This window comes from Helicoverpa zea, chromosome 11 (assembly GCF_022581195.2).
Source record: "Helicoverpa zea isolate HzStark_Cry1AcR chromosome 11, ilHelZeax1.1, whole genome shotgun sequence".
Lineage (NCBI taxonomy): Eukaryota > Metazoa > Arthropoda > Insecta > Lepidoptera > Noctuidae > Helicoverpa > Helicoverpa zea.
Window position 1 is genome coordinate 2324380 of NC_061462.1, and position 17932 is coordinate 2342311.

General features: G+C 35.7%; 1 protein-coding gene across 4 annotated transcripts in view; it reads left to right on the forward strand.

Moving 5' to 3' along the window:
- The window catches only part of LOC124634236 (glucose transporter type 1-like), a 22126-nt gene continuing 4194 nt past the window's right edge, over window positions 1-17932 (forward strand). Inside the window, exons 1-2 of one of the 4 annotated variants that reach the window (XM_047169692.1) lie at window positions 1-201; window positions 534-658. In XM_047169692.1, the coding sequence (XP_047025648.1) occupies window positions 622-658 (37 nt within the window). In that variant the 5' untranslated portion in view covers window positions 1-201; window positions 534-621. Of the gene's footprint in view, window positions 202-533; window positions 659-14576; window positions 14719-17103; window positions 17220-17932 lie in introns of those variants that run through there. The other 3 variants (XM_047169694.1, XM_047169695.1, XM_047169693.1) reach the window with 3 other exon arrangements.

The following is a 17932-nucleotide window of genomic DNA, read 5'->3' on the forward strand; positions in this document are numbered from 1 at the left end:
TACTAGAGCAGTGGGCAAATAGCAGTTAGTGGTTCGGCGGATGATCCTAAGTTATTTATTTCTCCAATTTAATAATTCAGAAAGACGAAACATATATCCGGCAGTTCACATGCAGCTCTCAAATTATTTCAAATATAATAACTGGAACATGATACTTACAGCGACACTTCGGTGAAAAAGTTATAATTCGTTTAAATTAAGGTATGTTTTATTATTTATATTTTATTAAACATCTTCAGTCGTCTTGTAGGGCGTTTGTTATTAAATTAATTTGCCTTGTGCACTGTAATTTTTAGTAGAAGGACAAAGTATTTATATAGAAATAATAATTTAATAAAATAATTACCTAGGTACTCTAAAAAGTGCGAAGGGTAAGCCCAAGCGAAGCACTTGTTCACAGAATAATGCAACAATTCGCATCGCTCCGTGCGATTTCATTAATTTTTAAACGTAATATCATTTTTCTTAAATTGATTTCAAGGTTTGTTTGGTCTGTCAACTGAAATAAATATTTAGAAATGTGATATTTTTAGCGGTGTGGTTTGGACGGTGGATGTGTGAGAACCGGTTTCGGATCCGCGTGTTAATCTGTCAGTAGCGTTAAAACCGTTGACCGGCAATATGCAGAGGGATAATTCAGCAGGCCTACTAGGCAAGGGTTCGTTAAAAATATTATTTTTTCACAAACATGTGTTTAACCATATGTTGCAATTTGCACAGAAGCTGCTACTAACTTTAAAGCTGCTAATTAAATTGTAATTGAGAAAATTAATTGTTCATTTGTGGTTAACCAACAGAGCACCACTAGAGAATTATACTTCCCTCTAATAATGAAAAATAGCACAATTTTTCACTCACTACAACTGCACACAGTCACACCCTGCCTTTAGTTTTAAACTTATTTTTTTTTCTAGATTCCTTAGTTTAAAATTAATTCACAAAAACTACAGTACTTACATCCCAAATTTATTGAAATTTGTAACTATGCTAGATGCTAGACAATTGTGTTGTGTTCCGTTTCTCAGTGTGATAATATTATTATTATTTAATTTAATGAAGTTGTTAATTTAATAATAATGGAGCACACTTCAGTGTATTGTGTGAAGTAAAGATATTGCTAATTTAATTGAATATTTTTTTGACTTTATAAAAATCTCTGTTCAGTGTAAAAATAACTTTGGGTATTGTGTTTAAGCAGGTTTTATGCTTATTATTGCTTATATTTAAATAGCTTCTAAATGTTAATTAAGAACCATTATGGTTTTACTTTAAATAGTATACATAATTTATTTTACAGAAAATATTAAGTTCTTTACTCCTTAAATAAATATAAAGAAAATTAGACTTAACATACTTGCATTTAAGAATCATTTATGTATCTCATTATGTTAAATAGACATAAATATATGAAATCATTATTTCAAGAGTCCTATTCATACTGCATACATATGTATAAAATTTTACATTTGATAGAATTCAATATTGTAGGCCTACATACCCCTCCCAGCGGGGCCCAGCAGGGCCAAGGCCTGCCGAGGCTGCAGGTTGTTCGAAAGAGGTACCGCGGCCCTGGTACATAAAAGGCCTATGAGGGAATACGATGGTTTTTAGTCAGTAAGAGTCTGACACTCCCTCACCGCTGCTAACCCACAGCGGGAGGGGTCATTTGATGATTTTTGACATAGTTAAAAAAAAAGGTATACCCACCAAAATTAACTTCAAAAGGCTTAAAATTTTATAGTAAAGTTGAATACAGTTATTCTACGCATCCTTATATAAAAAAAAAACTAAAAGACGCGAAAAAAAAAACATTACGAAGGGCACAATAGCGATATTTTTATTATCAAAGCATTGTACGATAAGTCTGGAGCATGAACCGACGCGCCAAGCGCGTTCATCGTCCTTTTTATTAGCAGTCATTAATGGTCGTTATGTAATGAAAATTCATGCAAGCCACTTATTGTCATGTACTAGAAACCTTACGAACACGAGATTTAGGTAATCGTTTAACTGGGCTAATAAAATTATAGTGGTTCTCACAGCTTTTATCACCCGACGTAAAACCGTTGAGGCGTTTACGGCAGTGTTTTGTTTTCGCTTATTAGATCACGATTTGCTAAGATTTTATCTAATGAGAAGTGATTTTGTTGCTTATTATTTATTTTTCGCCCTAGTTAACTATGTATTTGTTAAATACTGCTATTAATATCGTAAAGCAGATTTGACAATATTTATATACCTTCCTATTATTAAACAAGTCTAAATGTCGCCACAGGGAAAACAAAAATCTTAAACAATGTGATGTTGATAAAAATAATAACCACTTAGTAATGTTAGAGTTAAGTTAATATTTGATAAAAAAATTGACTACGTGTCAAAACGAGTTACCTAAAAAAAATATTCATGCGCCTAAGCACGTCGGCTTTTTGGCGCCAATGCGTCACATCATACTCATAACAGTAAACATATCTATTGTAATTTCTTAACGATTCTTAATATTATTAGGGTTCCCCATGACGCGCAGGTAAAAAGAAGTACGGAACATTAAAGAATTACTTATATGGAGTGTTCAAAATAGCATGACATGGTATAATGTGTACCCTAACTTCGAAGGTGGTGGGTGATGCAACTGCATGACTTATCAACATGTAAAACATTTTGCATGATAACTTGGGAGCTGATAATTATTTTCAAGTCCATAAAAGAAAATCGCAATTTGACTACGGTTTTTAAGATTCTTTTAAAAATGTGGTGTTCCCCCTACACATAATCTTTTTTTAACTTTTTTATGAATATGTCGTTGGAATATTTCAAGAAAACTTCTAAAGGTTGACCTATTTATAAAAGGTAAGTATTAATAGAAATCAGAGCATGGCGTAAACAAATAAATGAGTATAAAATATGCCAGCAAATACAACTGAAACCCATAAAAACGTCGGGAAACCACTAAATGTTATCAACATTCTGGGAATGTCGTTTCAATTAAATGTCACTGCCATCTCGTAGAGTCGAAGGAATTGTTATTTGTTCGAATGTCGACTGATGTTAAAATTGAAGTCTACTCATTGTTAAGAAGTCTTTGATGTAGGTTTTTTTTTCTAAAATTGATTTGCATCGAAAAATATCGAATGATTGGAACACCACCTCCCAATTTGGCTGCAAGTAGTAATCGTAGAATATCTGACTCATTGGCACCTTCAAACGTCCTAGTAGTAAGCAGTTATAAGATTCATTTGCATACCTAGAAGTCCCAAAACTATTGTCCTTACTGGAACATAATAGACAATTAATATTAAGGTTCGGGTTTTACCACAAGGCCCTATTGTTCTACTAGTTCCTCATTTCCTTGAAGTAAGCTGTCGTAAAAAAATACAGCTCCCGAATTGCGATGTCCAATTGTGACTGTACTTCCTAAATGACTTGGAGGCCTTTAGTTGCGCCTAAGCCATATTAGTCTAGTTCCTGATCAGGCCTAGTGGATATTCGGGGAAATACAGAACACCCTATGTGGCTATGAATCCGCTTAAGGAGGCAAGCTTTATTGCCGTTTATCAGGCCTTATCCAATATGTCAGTAGGCTAATGTTTTGGGTCAAAGTTCAACCAGGAGGCATGACTCAGGTAGGCATTTTATTGTTCTCCCCACAAAGAATTAGGTCATAGCAGGCATTCTAAGGAATTTATCGGAATTCCATGATTACACTCCACTTTATCGAATAGTCCGTGATATATTTCTTACTGAATACTGCCTTCCGTCTGTGGTTTTAATGCACTTTATTCAAGTCAGGTCAAAGAATAGGAAAATAATTTATTTATTGAATAAGTAAATGAATTTATTTTTAAACTGCTTTTGCCTGGTTTGTCACTAGTTTTGTTTTCTGGAATTCAGTATTAGCAGTAAATATTTCTCAAAAATGATAATGCCTGACTGAATACGCAAAACAAAAACAATTATTCAGGGTGTTGATTTTAATTTCGAAAAAAAAAAACAAACCATAGCGTGCGATTTGGGCAGTCAAACAAAACTCTTCTTTTATAAAAGAAAAAAAAATAATTCATCAGCACTTATTTATCTAGAGAAGGATAACGTAACGCCAATTACTTTGGTGTTTTCATTCATTTCGGAGCGTTTCAGGGATTATCTTATGTGATAGCAATTGTAGGTACAAACGGAGCCTTCACCTTTGACCCCAAACATGAAGTTCAAGGCAATATCCGGAATAGTTCTTTACGTCTGCCCTAATAGTGACTGTGTGTATATTTGGCGCCTTCTGGAAATTTTTAGGGTTCCGTACCTCAAAAGGAAAAAACGGAACCCTTATAGGATCACTTTGTTGTCCGTCTGTCTGTCTGTCTGTCTGTCTGTCTGTCTGTCAAGACCCTTTATCTCAAGAACGCGTGGACGTATCAAGCTGAAATTCACATGAAATACTCAAGTCTATTGTCCCTTTAAGCTGTGAAAATATCAATCTTCTAAGCCAAGCCAATCAAAAGATACATCCGATTATGTCGATATTTTCAACAAATTTTCGACACTCGCAAAGGAATTAAAACCTACAGGATACTTCCCGTAAACTCAGAGTCTTGAAATTTGGCACGAAGCATTGTCATATAATGCAAATATAGGAAAAATTTCGAAAATCTCATTTTTTTTAGTTATATAATATAAAAAAAATATTTTAATAAAATGAAACTTACTACCTTATTTCTCACGAACGAATAAAGGTATCAAATTGAAATTTATACCAAATACCAAGGTCTATTGTCCCTTTAGGCAGTGAAAAAATCAAACTTCTAAGTTAACACGATCAAAAGATACAGCAGTTATACCGACACCTTAGACGAATTTCCGACACACGCTAGGGAATCAAAACCTACAAGGTACTTCCCGTGAACTCAGAATCTTGAAATTCGGCAAGAAGCGACGTTATAAAGTACAGATAAAGGAAAAATTGCGAAAATGATAAATTTGAAGTTACATAAAATATTAAAAAATCAGGTGTAAACATCAAATATTTTCCTCATTTCAATGGAGAATTTAAACGACCAAGTTTGACGGATTTGAGAAATCATTTCTTTGTAGTGAAAGAGTATACTCGCCGTTTATTTCCATTGTCATCAGGTCAGGATCTGGTGATGGAAATCCTGAGAAATCGAGGGCAACTATCAGAAATTGTAGGCATGCATAGGATTAAAACTTGATTCTCAGGTTTTATTTAGCTCACCCTGTTTGTTTTATTTATTCTTTCTTGGGTCAAATTTAGTAATTCAAATTTAAGTATCTTCCTGTTGTCAGATTGATCTGAAATTTGGTACACACCTTGAATTCCGATGACAATACAATATAGTAATATCAATAACATTGTAAATCCAAGATGGCCGCCGGTACAAAATGGCGGATTACATATTTTTTCCACAACCCCCTCAATATGGGTATCAAATGAAAGGGCTAGTCAAGTAGAATACTGTCAGCAACCCCAGCGGGGCCCAACAAGGCCAAGGCCTGCCTGGGCTGGGGGATTGTTCGAAAGAGTTACCGTGGTCTTGGTATATAAAAAGGCCTACGACGAAACACAACGGTCTTTTAGTCAGTAAGAGTTTGGCACTCCCTCACCGCTGCTGACCCATATATAGAATGAGGAATATTTGGTATTTTCATTAAATACTAAAAACTAGAAAATAAACTGTTACAGCCTTTTTATCGTCCCACTGCTGGGCACAGGCCTCCTCTCACATGGAGAAGGATTGAGCATTAATCACCACGCTTGCTCAATGCCCTCTGAAATCCTACCTGAATAATATCTTTATACTTTGGTAGATCGTGAGCTCGGCGTTCGCTGGTGAAGCCGCTACGGCTGATTATTGATTGTCAAAATCTCCAGTTACGATTATAGTAAGTCGATGCAATCCACACCTATTATACCTCTAGAAGAAAGTATTACAGCAATAGTTAGGTAATGGGCCCCACGTTTTTATTTTAGTCTAATATGACCGGGACCACCTACGTAGGTTTAAGGTAAGTAACAGTTTTTTTTATTTTCTAGTTTTCAGTGCACATAAGATAAAACCGTTTAACTTAAAAGTTTTTTTACCGATTTTTTATTATCTATACAGGATTTGTACGGAACCCTCGGTGCGCGAGTCCGACTCGCACTTGGCCGGTTTTTTTGTCTTCAATATCTTATTAGCTGGTGACGTCATTGCGTAAATAATGAATCAATGGACTGTATTGTCCAATTTCAATTGTTCGTTTCATGTAATAGAGGCGGTTCATTGGCATGAAAAATGTTTTTACATAAAGTATTTTTTCCACTTGTCTCGAAGTGTTGATGGCGCCTCATAGAGCTTGGAGACCTCAACTGTCTTCTAAGAACTTTTTTTAAGGAAAACTCCAATAAAACATCCTGATTCCTTGCTCCCTGAGCTGATGTGTCCTGTGCTGTCCCTGATTGAAGTTATAAATGAAAGATGACGTAATAAATTATCCTGAAAGTAATATTACAGCAGTTGCGTCGTTATATCAGCGCATTCAGAATTTCAAGACTACAGGAAAAATATCGCGTCATTGCTTTGAAAATCTATAGAAGAATTTGCGACATGTGTGTTACAGTGTCATAGTCAATATAATATTTCGAAAAAAAAATTGAAGTCCTCATAATTACAATTTGTGAAAATTTCATTTCCATGAAATCATATTTTCAGTATGATCCAGTCTCTTAATATCATATTGTTCCTAGCTTATTCTAAGCACGTCCCACCACGGTATGTGACGATTAAATTGATGACGTAGACGCAATGACAGCTGCCGGCGCCGATGTGACTTTCTCTAAACTACCGCATCGTGCTTACACTTTTACTTACATTGAGGGAATTGCTATCAAGTTGCTAGTAGGTCCAATAGTGTCATTGATGTCTACAGCTTTTGTAGAACAATGAACTGGAGTAAGAATAGAAATGACACTAAAACTTGGCAGCTAAAAATATACGAAGTGTTTCATTGTACGATTAGACTGATAATATCACATTGTTGGGGCTGCTGTGAAGTAAATGTTTTATTATTATACTAGCTTCTGCCCGCGACTTCGTACGCGGATCCTGTCCCTTATGCCAGCGACTACGGGGTCAGCAAAATCAAAGATCTGAATAGTCTGATATTGAATTTTAAGGGCCCGTTGACTTGAAAACAACGGAATACACATAACCATTAGAAACGTTCCATATATTTATTTTTTGTACTTTAACGGCAAAAGCACAGCAGACTAAACAAAACGCTGAGAACTGAACCGCAATAGACGTGACCATAGGGATAAAAGTAGTGATTCTAATTAGTCCGCATTTAAGTTGTGTGTGGCAAAAATATTACACGTATTATTACGTAAAAAAACATTAAATAGATGACAAAGTCGTGGTGACTTAGTGGAAGTCGTGGTGGTTTAGTGGGTAGAGAACCAATCTCTCAAGTCTGAGCGTGCGTCTTTGATTCCAGGTCTGGCAAGTGCCTGCCAATGCAACTTTTCTAAGTTCGTATGTACTTTCTACGTATATTTTGGATACCAATGACCGTTATTTGGAGGGTATGTTAAACTGTAGGTTCCGGCTGTCATTGAACATTCTTGGCAGTCGTTATGGGTAGTCAGAAGCCAGTAAGTCTTACCAAGGGGTGTTGGGTTGAGCGGGTAACCGGGTTGTGGAGGTCAGATAGGCAGTCGCTCCTTGTAAAATACTGGTACTCAGTTGCATCGTGACTGGAAGTCGACCCTAACATAATTGGGACAAAGGCTCTTGAGATAATAACGACAATAATAATGAGATATAGGCACCGCAGGACATCTGAGGCTGATGACGGGGAGTAGCGACTCCGCGGGGCTATATAAACTGAGTTCTTCAGGGAGTGTATACTGTCCCCCATCTCCGGCCGGTCGGAGTGAACCATGACGGGGGTAGATCTCACGTCTCTGGCTTGGCTTGACCGTCCAGAGTGGAGTCGCTAGAGCAGGATTAGTAGCCCTGCTCGGAGGGTAGGTGCCTCATGGTAAGCACAGGGAGCGCGTAATCTGCGTTTAAAGTCCGCCGAGGTATCCTCACCCTTCAGCCGCTCATATCCCTGTTGCCCTCTTGTGGCTATTCAGTGACTGGTTCCCGGGGGCCCAGTAAGTGAGGTGGCGAGTCTCCTACCTGCCATTTTTACATGTAGGTACCTAATACATTGTCATTCACTAAAATCCCATCACAATAGCCCAAGTAGTTTTCCTCCATAGTTAGCAATAGTTTAGCACAGAACCGGGGATTGTCTTTTTTTTAACGACGTCCACCGGGGATTGTCCTTGGGTTCATTTCTATAGTGTATAAAGGGATAATCGTCGGTTTTGTGTCACAATTTCATTAAAGTTGTCTCAAAAGGGCTTCAGCGTGTTGGCTTCGGCCCCACGTTTGCCTCCCAAAATTCGGAACTCTGTAGTCCCGAGGTCTGGAAGAGACATACAAAATAATAATGAGATATAACGCAACAAAGTCGGAGAGTGGGGGCTCGTGACGCCACGTCTAGGTATGTAAAATTTGTACTAAGTTACTGGACTTAACACAAAATTCAAGCGTTGTTGTATCTTCGTTATTATTTGTTTGTGAGAGAGAGAAAAATACGTGTCCATTATTTTAGGGTTATCTAAAAGACGGACTAATTACTTTTTTTGATTCACCATACCTATTTCATAACATTCATTTCTATACATTTCTAGTGTAGTATTGCTCTTGAAGTTCCACATCAGGTGTTCCAGATCTTTGATGTTTATACGCCAATAGAGAGTACTTATCAGTCTAGCTGGGCCCCTGGAGTTCCACATCAGGTGTTTTAGATCTTCAATTTGTATAAGTCAATAAAAAGTGCTTATCAAATTGAACAACTTTTGCTAAAACGTCATACCTGTATATGGTACAAAGAAGCTGGGCTCTTAGGGTTCCACATCAGGTGTTCCAGATCTTAAAATTTATTATCTCAGCTGAAAATGCTCATCACATGAAACAATTTTTGCCACGGCACCATTTTTGTATCTCTTATAGTTTTTTTGGTCTGTTGGAGTTCTGCATCAGGTCTTCAAGTTTCGAAGATAAATTATAGCCTATATGTTGACCAGGCTTAATACTGATACAACAAAGAAAAAATCATTGAAATCCGTTCAGTAGTTCGGAAGATTAGCGTGTACAAACAAACAGACATACAGACAAACAGACAGAATTTTTTTTTGGATTTGTGCTCCATTACTGTTTCTAAACCCCACCCAATTATTATTTTTTTTAATATATTCAATGTACAGACACAGTTTTTTAACAGATTTATTATATGTATAGATTCTGGAGCAAGCGTTTGTCTCCTGAAACAAATTAATTAATATTGGAAAGACACCAGGCTAATGGAAATCAAAAGAAAATTGTAATTAAGGCATTGCCTGCATAGAGTCAAGTTTCAATTACGCCATTCGTATATTTTCTTTTGTTTTCTTGTGGTTGTTTTATCGAGTTTATTTTTAACATCAGCCGCAATCTTTGTTATTGACCCAAAACTTATTCTGGCCTTCACCTTCAGTATTTCGATTGCGTCGTACAATATGTTTTCCTGACCACTACCAAAAGCGTATATACTTACCTTATTTTATTGGCAAAAATTATTATGCCAATCGACAATATTTACATTGAATTGTTAATAAATATCGTAAAACTGTTGAAAGTAAATTAGGTGGAACCAAGGTGATAAACGAACCCAGACTTTCATACATTATGTTTGCTATTGCGGTTTAACACGCGCCTTGCCGGGTCTACTAGCCGTGGGGAAAACCGTGGGAAGTGACGCCGCGTGCTCGAGGGTACATACAAATAATAAAATTATTGATCCTCTGTCTACTGCCTTAAGTGCATTTATTATTCAAAGTATTTGCGTAGAAGGAAACTGATATTTTAAAACTTGGCCATAGTATAGCTACATAAACAAGCATGTGGCCGTCATAGGCCGGTTTTCTTTAAAAGTACTTAAGTTCCTCGGTACCGAGGAATACATTGTGCAATTCTCCATAGGGATATTACGTGACCTCTCGGGCACCACTTACTTCCTGGCTCCGAACTGCTTTGTGAAAGTTTCTAAAACCCACAAAGAAATCTAGGAATCGAACTCCAAAATTACCAACGGGGCACTAAAATTATGAAGAAAAGCTTAACATGTAATAGGTATGTAGAGTTAAATTAAAAAATTCTTCCACTAATAGATTGTCTTTTTTTAGACAAACAAGGTGGGCGGATGCTAGTATGATACATATTACGTCAGTAGGTTGTAGAGGAGATTAGATTTACAGACTACATTGTAATGATAACTTGCGTCGGACGCTTTTATTACATAAACAAGGCTTATGTTTACATAATAAGATTGCGTTTAAGATTCCATAGTTTTGTCTTGCTCATCATATTCTATCTTGACGTTTGTGTACTTATTTGTTTAATTCTTGGACATGTGTATAATCTTATCCTTTACTTTATACAAGGTATAGTTTCTGTTTCTGTATACTGGAACAATGCATAATTTAACGAAATTTTATTACGTTCGTCTACGTAGGGTGCAATAGTCACTGTGGTTAGCAAGTACTTACTGGAGGTGCATAAAATTATGCATGACGCACAAACGTATTTCGTTCTTATTTTCTTCTAACAAATTCAAAGCTACATTTGTTGTTTGATGTTCTTTTGGTTCTAGTAAGTTCGTTGTGTGCCTTTCACCATCGCCATGTCGAAAAATCGATTTAGTCTTGGCACTGAAAAGATCAGTAGGAAAAAAACTTCCATGGAGTAAGGCATCCCAATAATATACTGTTACATGTATTGTAGAATTATACATATTTTCTTCAGCAATAAGTACATAAAAATGATGACAGGCCTGTACATAACTTCAGTGCTCTCAATGAATATGATTACCATGATTAATCTATTCAGTCAACTTGATTGGGGTATTGTGGGTTCTTTATTCGCATATTTTTATCTTATTCAACTGGAATTTTGAAGAAATGTTCTAGGCACATACATATTTTAGAAGTCAGCAAACTCTCAATCTCCCAAAAACATCAAGCGAATTAAATCCTCTTCATTGATAAAGTACTGGATTGTATAATATGCCAAACACGACACATAGCATTAGAGCCGATTAAGTACCTAAGTACATGCCTCTTTTGTGTGCCTTATTAAATACAACTTGTGACTTCCTCGATGACACGCAAAAAAGTCTCACAAGAAACCCGAAGCAATTAGTTTTAAATAGCGCCTTCCTTAGCCGTCGTGTGTGGTTATTATTTATCACTGGGTGCCTAGTAAACATTAATCTGATGCCTCGTTTATTATGCTTGGTTCTTTAAAAATACAAAAGAAAGTAATCAGTAATTTCGTATGCAGAATCTGAAACTTGAATTCGAGGAAAATGCACAAGTTAGATCATTGTATGAAGCCCTTTCCTCTGGATACAGGTGAAATATTTAACAAAGCAATCAGGTTCTTATGATGTCGTCCAGACCGATTTTCGATCATTATGACTGTTCTCGAAGATCAGCCATCTGTGAAAGACTTATTATATTCCACGGCTGTACGCACTCTTAGTGCATTCTTCACTCCCTTACTCTTATGGTCCAATACGGCATTCCGACACGGCCGGAGAGAGATCAAGCGCAGAATCTATAGTTTAACACAGCGGTTCCCAAATGGGGTTCCGCGGAACCCTGAGGTTCCGTGACGGGCCCTCAGGGGTTCCGTGGAAAATTCAAGATTTCCATATGGTAAATCGTTTCACTTTTGACAATATTAAATTATTATTCATTTTCAATTAAATTGTTTTAAATATTGCATTCCGAAATTCCATTTAGGCACCATGTAGGTGGGTACCACTCGGGAGTGTAGGTACGAGTTCGCGACAAGTGGCGGGGGAAGGCCACGGCAGCAGATAATTTAATTCCGTTTTTTACAAATTGTAGATTAACTTAACACCTCCAGGTCTTCGGCAATCGGCAAAAATAGGTAGCGAGGCGGCCAAAATTCACCGCATTTTTTGGGCTTATTTCATCGCCAGTATTATACGTTTTCATACATTTGACAGGACGTGAAATGACACTTCATACGAGTATTTCCAGTGAGTGGCTATTTTTCCTCGAATCCGAAAATTTCGCGCTCGCTTCGCTCGCGACTCCATGTTACGTGTGATGTTTTTATGTTCGTTTAAATGCTTAGGTAACCAACACCGAAAAAATTTCGTGCTCTTCCGTCGAGGTTTCCCTTGATGTTTATTTTATATTCCTGTGGTTCAGAAAAAGCAATAGCGCTTTCTTCGCTAGCTGCTTCTTATTCATTTGCATTTGCTTTTTTGTGTGGATATTGTACTTTTTGAGATCTTATTAATTTACAGTGGTTTTGTTTATTTTGTGTAGGTACTTAAACTAAAAAAAAATTGCGCTCGCTTCGCTCGCGATACCGGCTATCACTGAATGTCTTTCAATGCTAGCGGGTGCTTGGAACTGCTTCTTTTAGATAAAAAAAATCGCGCTCGCTCGCCTCGCACCTGTACAAACCCAATCTATTTCTTTTTACGTTTACTTTGTCAGTCTTCAAACATAAAACTATTTACGTAATATACAAAGTCAAGGGCGGCTAAATTGTTTTCTGGCCCGTGTGGCAGATAGCCATGCTATGCCTGAGTATACTGAATATGTCTCTAACCATATGACCATTTGGTGCGCTACCACGCCACGAGCCGTAGGTACCTTAGTGAATTTACGTCTTTAGCTTACTTCTTACTAAAGCTAAGGTTCCGCCGAAAAATGGTGAAACGAAAAGGGTTCCGAAGCCAAAAGAATTCGGGAACCGCTGGTTTAACATACTCACCAAGGCCGGAATCAGGCCTACTAGAAATATAGCGAGAAAGTAGCTAGTTCTATATACTATGTTTACTTGTATAGCTACGAAATTATTACCTCAATGCTAATGTGTGTTTGATTATGCTTAAGAACTTTTTGCCGCTACCGATGCCGTATCGATTCTAGCGAATAATAGTGTAGCCTTTTCTATTTTGGTCGTTCGAAACTTGTTTCTCAACTCATGCAATAGGCAGAGTGTTGTTAGTATGTTGTATTAGTTAGGTATTCAACTGCTTCTAAGTTTTAATTTCACTTTTTTATCCCAAAAATTTAAAACAAATGACTCATTTCATGAAAGTATCTTCTTCCTTGATTCAGATTTTGTGATAGATACCTAGCAATACCGCTCAGGCACTGGAACAATAGGCACAATAGTAAAATAAATTATAAAATATGTTACTTGTCTTTTGTCATAAAATAATTATTACTAATGAGTACATTAGAGTCAATAAAATTGTTTTTTTCATTAGTTTTACAAAATGATCTTATTATAGGGAAATATTAAAACTAAGTATCAAAATATTCATCCGCATCGCTGTCAGCTGGGATCGTGCCCAAAAGGCTGGCTGCATTGCCACGCTGGATGGCAATGCAGCTGTTACTTGTTGTATTTCCCATATTTATAATTAGAACAATGCATACGAATCGCTCATTAAACTCTGTTAATAAAAGTGATTAGATTAAAATAATCTAATGTCGCAAACATACTCGCGACTTCTAACAAACAAATGTTTTTAAAACGCGAACCTACGAGATGAAAGGATAACTTTGTATTAAAAATGTGGTAACACAAACTTTGCATTATTACTAAATCATCAATATAAATTGAAAGTCTACAAAACATTTGTCTATCGTAAAGCAACACAAAGAAGCATCAACAACGAACGTGCTTTATGTTATTGTAATGATAATTGACATCACTACCAATTATTTACATTTAACGAAAGAATTAAATAAAAGTAATGTCGTTTTAAACATTTATCACTTTTATGTTTAACTTGTTGATATATTCCGTGACCTTGCCAGTGAAAACAATCGCGTCAGGGTTCGTGAGATATAATGCAAATCATACAACAACGACTAAGTAATCGCAGTAAATGTACTTAGAAAACGTGTAATTATCAATAATAGTTCTAACTACTAGTGGTATTGTTTATAAATTAAGTTTTTGCAATGATTAGACATAGAAGAATTCCAAGTATTGTACCATAACGTCGCCCGATTTGGGTCGTTTCCTAATTATTGTTAAGTAATTGTGCTGTTTGGTTTCTAGTTCGCAAAAAGTCAGTCACTTCCCTTGGGTATTCTACTCACTAAGGATATCGTTCAATATTACATATTTGCTTTACGTCTATCTAGGTAGACTAATATTACTTTCACCATTACTTCTGTATTTATTTACAAGAATTGTGGTAAAAATTGCGTAGGTTCATCATGTTAATCTAAACTCCTGCTAACTACACCCACTTTAAGTTTTAATTACGACCGCTAAATCTACAATGACTGATAAACACATTAAGATGTTACTATAAATATTTATGTTTACTACCTCGTGGAGCGTAAAGCACGATTTGAATATCTCAATGCAAGTGAGTCGTTATGTTCTAAGCTTTACGACACTCCTGCTTCAGTGTTGTGAACGGCCTTAACTGCAGCCAGTGCGTTTTGCTCCGTCGCCTTCACCGCACAGTTTTTACCATCCACGGCTATAACAACTTCCATTTTATTCGTAGTGACTATTTCACAGTGATCTGCTGACGTGTGTGTTTTTATTTCTATATCTTTTAGTGAGTTTTCTGCTCCTTTTATTATTATAGTGTTATTACCAGGATTAGGAACAGAAAGTGTCGTGTCACCTACTTTAAAGTCCTTGTGTGTCTGATCAACCTCGTTAAATGTCATAATCATGATAGTTTTTGCGGAGTTAAAAATAAATCTTGAACCTTACTTTAGTATCAAACATTTACAAGTCAAAATATTTGTGTTTGTAATTTTATGCATGTAATACGGTAGTCTGTTTCATGTATCATGTCTCAAACTATCGTTCAATCTTATCATTATAGTTTTTGTCACGGTTTACTCAGCTGAAAATATTTATAGTAGTGTCATGTTTACACACGTTGCTTCTTTTGGTTGTATATTTTTAGTGTTAATATCTCCAAACCGGCGACTAATAATTGTGGCGTAAAATGTAGTACTTAGTAAATTTGTGCTATTTTATACAGTTCCGAAACCCAAATCATTATGTTCTCGGTTGGACCTTAAAGCATGCCACTGATCGCCAGGACGATATCAATCCTAGAGAATTCGATTACTTGGAATACGATCTGTCTAGAAAATTCTGTATCATTAATTATGCGTTTTAAATGTCATCTCGTGCTGCTTATTTATTATTCGTACTTTTATTTCGCAATTATCATCTTCCTCAAGCGGCACTAATGCACGGTTTATCGTCTGTTTCTTGTTGTTGTTCGTAATTAGATTTAAGTGTTACAACAACATTGCAAGCTGAATCTTGTATATCTCCGATTTCTTTAGATCTATTGTTAGTCGATTGTTAAGGTAGTTTCTCTGTAAATATTTGTGTTGCAATTGTTTTTTTGTTTGTTGTGTAAAGGAATAATGATTTTTACTTTGTTATCGGACTAATTAGTTGGTACGCGATTTATTTTGAAGATTGTAAGCGAAATAACTGGTTGTCTACGTCCATCAGTTTTTGCTGCGTTAGGTACCTATCAAAAGTTTTTTTGTTTTATACAATTATGATCATCTTTCTTATATGATGTTATTTTAAAAGAAGCATGCCTTTTACTATTTTTTCCTCTACTGCTGTAATCAACACTTCCTTATCAGCATGACCAACAGTCATTAATATTCGTATTGTGCCTTTTAAAACTGCCGTATATTATTGTGGTTTAGAACTCCCTCTAGTTAAACACCTGCAGAGGTATTTTTTAGTGAAGCATTTTTATCTCCATAAGAGTCCTAGGAACTTTATAAAAATCACTTGTTAAGGCATGTGCTACGTGCAGTAGGTAAATACTATTCCTTTTCAAAACTTAACCTGACACTGAATGCTTATAGGCGTATTTGACTTTCCTGTGATGATTTCATAACGTTTTCCCTAAATCAGTCATTTTGAGTGACATCGGCTTCTTTTCATACATTACAGAATGTAGGTTTGTTAGTTGCAGTAAATTAACATATTAATTATGTTATTATTCCATGTGGTGCAATTCATAATGCGTCGATATATTAAGTAATTAACTTATTCTCAAGTTAATAATAATTTGTTGAATTTATGAAGTTCTTCGTTTATTGTTTCCGTGTTTTTTTATTGAAAATGTTCTTTATTGCAGCATTGAATTTCCTCTTTGGTTTCGCTTATTCCTTCTATTACTGCTTACTTATGTTAATGATTTATTATTTATTAGGTTTTAAACGTATAATAGTACGGAAAGGTAGCCAACACCTACACCCTGCCTAATATTTGATCGACTCCACAGATACCTATGTGACATGATTCTAGAAACGTATAAAGACAAATAGGCTTTTAGTAATTATTTAACGTAACTATTTTAATCATTTAATGGAGACGAGTGCTTACTGAGGCCATGGCTTACCCGAATTTGTCATGACGTCACAACGAAAACACATGTTTTTACATTCGATTCAGTGTTGTTTACAATCATTAAGCCCTTGGGGCTAAGGTTTTCATTTTCATTTCATATTTAGTACTGAAATAAATATAATTAAAATTTGCAGATACTTCAGTAAGGTAACGTAAGGTTTTCATCATCTGTTTAGTCTATTACGTTATGTGTTATCAAATTCTTGTGCATGCGATGATTGTTCTCACGTCAGTTCGAGTTTACAGATGGTTATTATAAAATCTGGTTAAACAAAAAACATGGCGGATCCAGGATCTTTTTTTTAGTGTTAGTTCTAAAAAAATAACCTTCAACTTCTAAATGAGAACGATGGGTGCAAATACTTAGGTATATAGCTGGTTTTCCCTTACTGATGACGAATATTACATTCAATCTTTGTCACTCGATAGTCCAATCCCTAGTTACAAGGCATATCTTGACATCAAGATATAAGTAGTAGCTTATGTTAATATACGTAACGATATAGGCACATCATTTATTTATTGTAGGTATCTCAATCTTTATCTTAAAACTTGATCAGATTTCGTATCTATATGGTCGATAAAGGTAATATTTGGGCGACGTTGTTAGAACTATTCAGTGTTTCGTTTTGACGTGTCCTGCGATGGGTTCTTTTGGTAAGATTGTCATTTCAAATATTTTTTCTTCATCATTGGTCCTCGTCATTTAATTTTCCTCTGTGTAAGGAAAGTTATCAATGTTATTGAGTAGACAGTAACTATAGACGTTTCTTAGGACGTGTTATTAGAAATGTACATTTTACAGTTCTCGTCACATCTTTGCCGCATAATTATTTGCCTACTACTGCAACAGTCAAATATGCACAAAACAGTTTTGGATTGAACATCCGTGAGACATCAAATTACTTCAGAGTAGCAGAGTTGTAAGAGCACTGTATCGTAGTGTATTTCAAATCAAAGAAATACACGCTACTACTAAAACGGCTATTCATGTACAACATTTTAAAGTGAAATGGATGGTGGTTTCAGTCATGCTCAAATGATTTTCTAAAGTAATTCACTGTTGTCAACGGATACGAATAATTTTCACATGCGCTAACAAAATTGCATTCTGTGTCTAATGGCTCCTTTTAAATAACAAATTACAACCACAAATATATAATAACAAAACACAACTGTAGATGTTTCCTTACACCTCGTATATATCGGCGTGGTTAATAGATATATTATAGTAGAACACCGAGTACCTAAATAACTTCAGTTTCGAGTACGTTTAGTGATCACACCAAAGCTATACGTATACTATAAATAAGAAACAGCATCAATCATACTTGATTTGTATAATCATACCTATAAACTGTGAAGTAGCT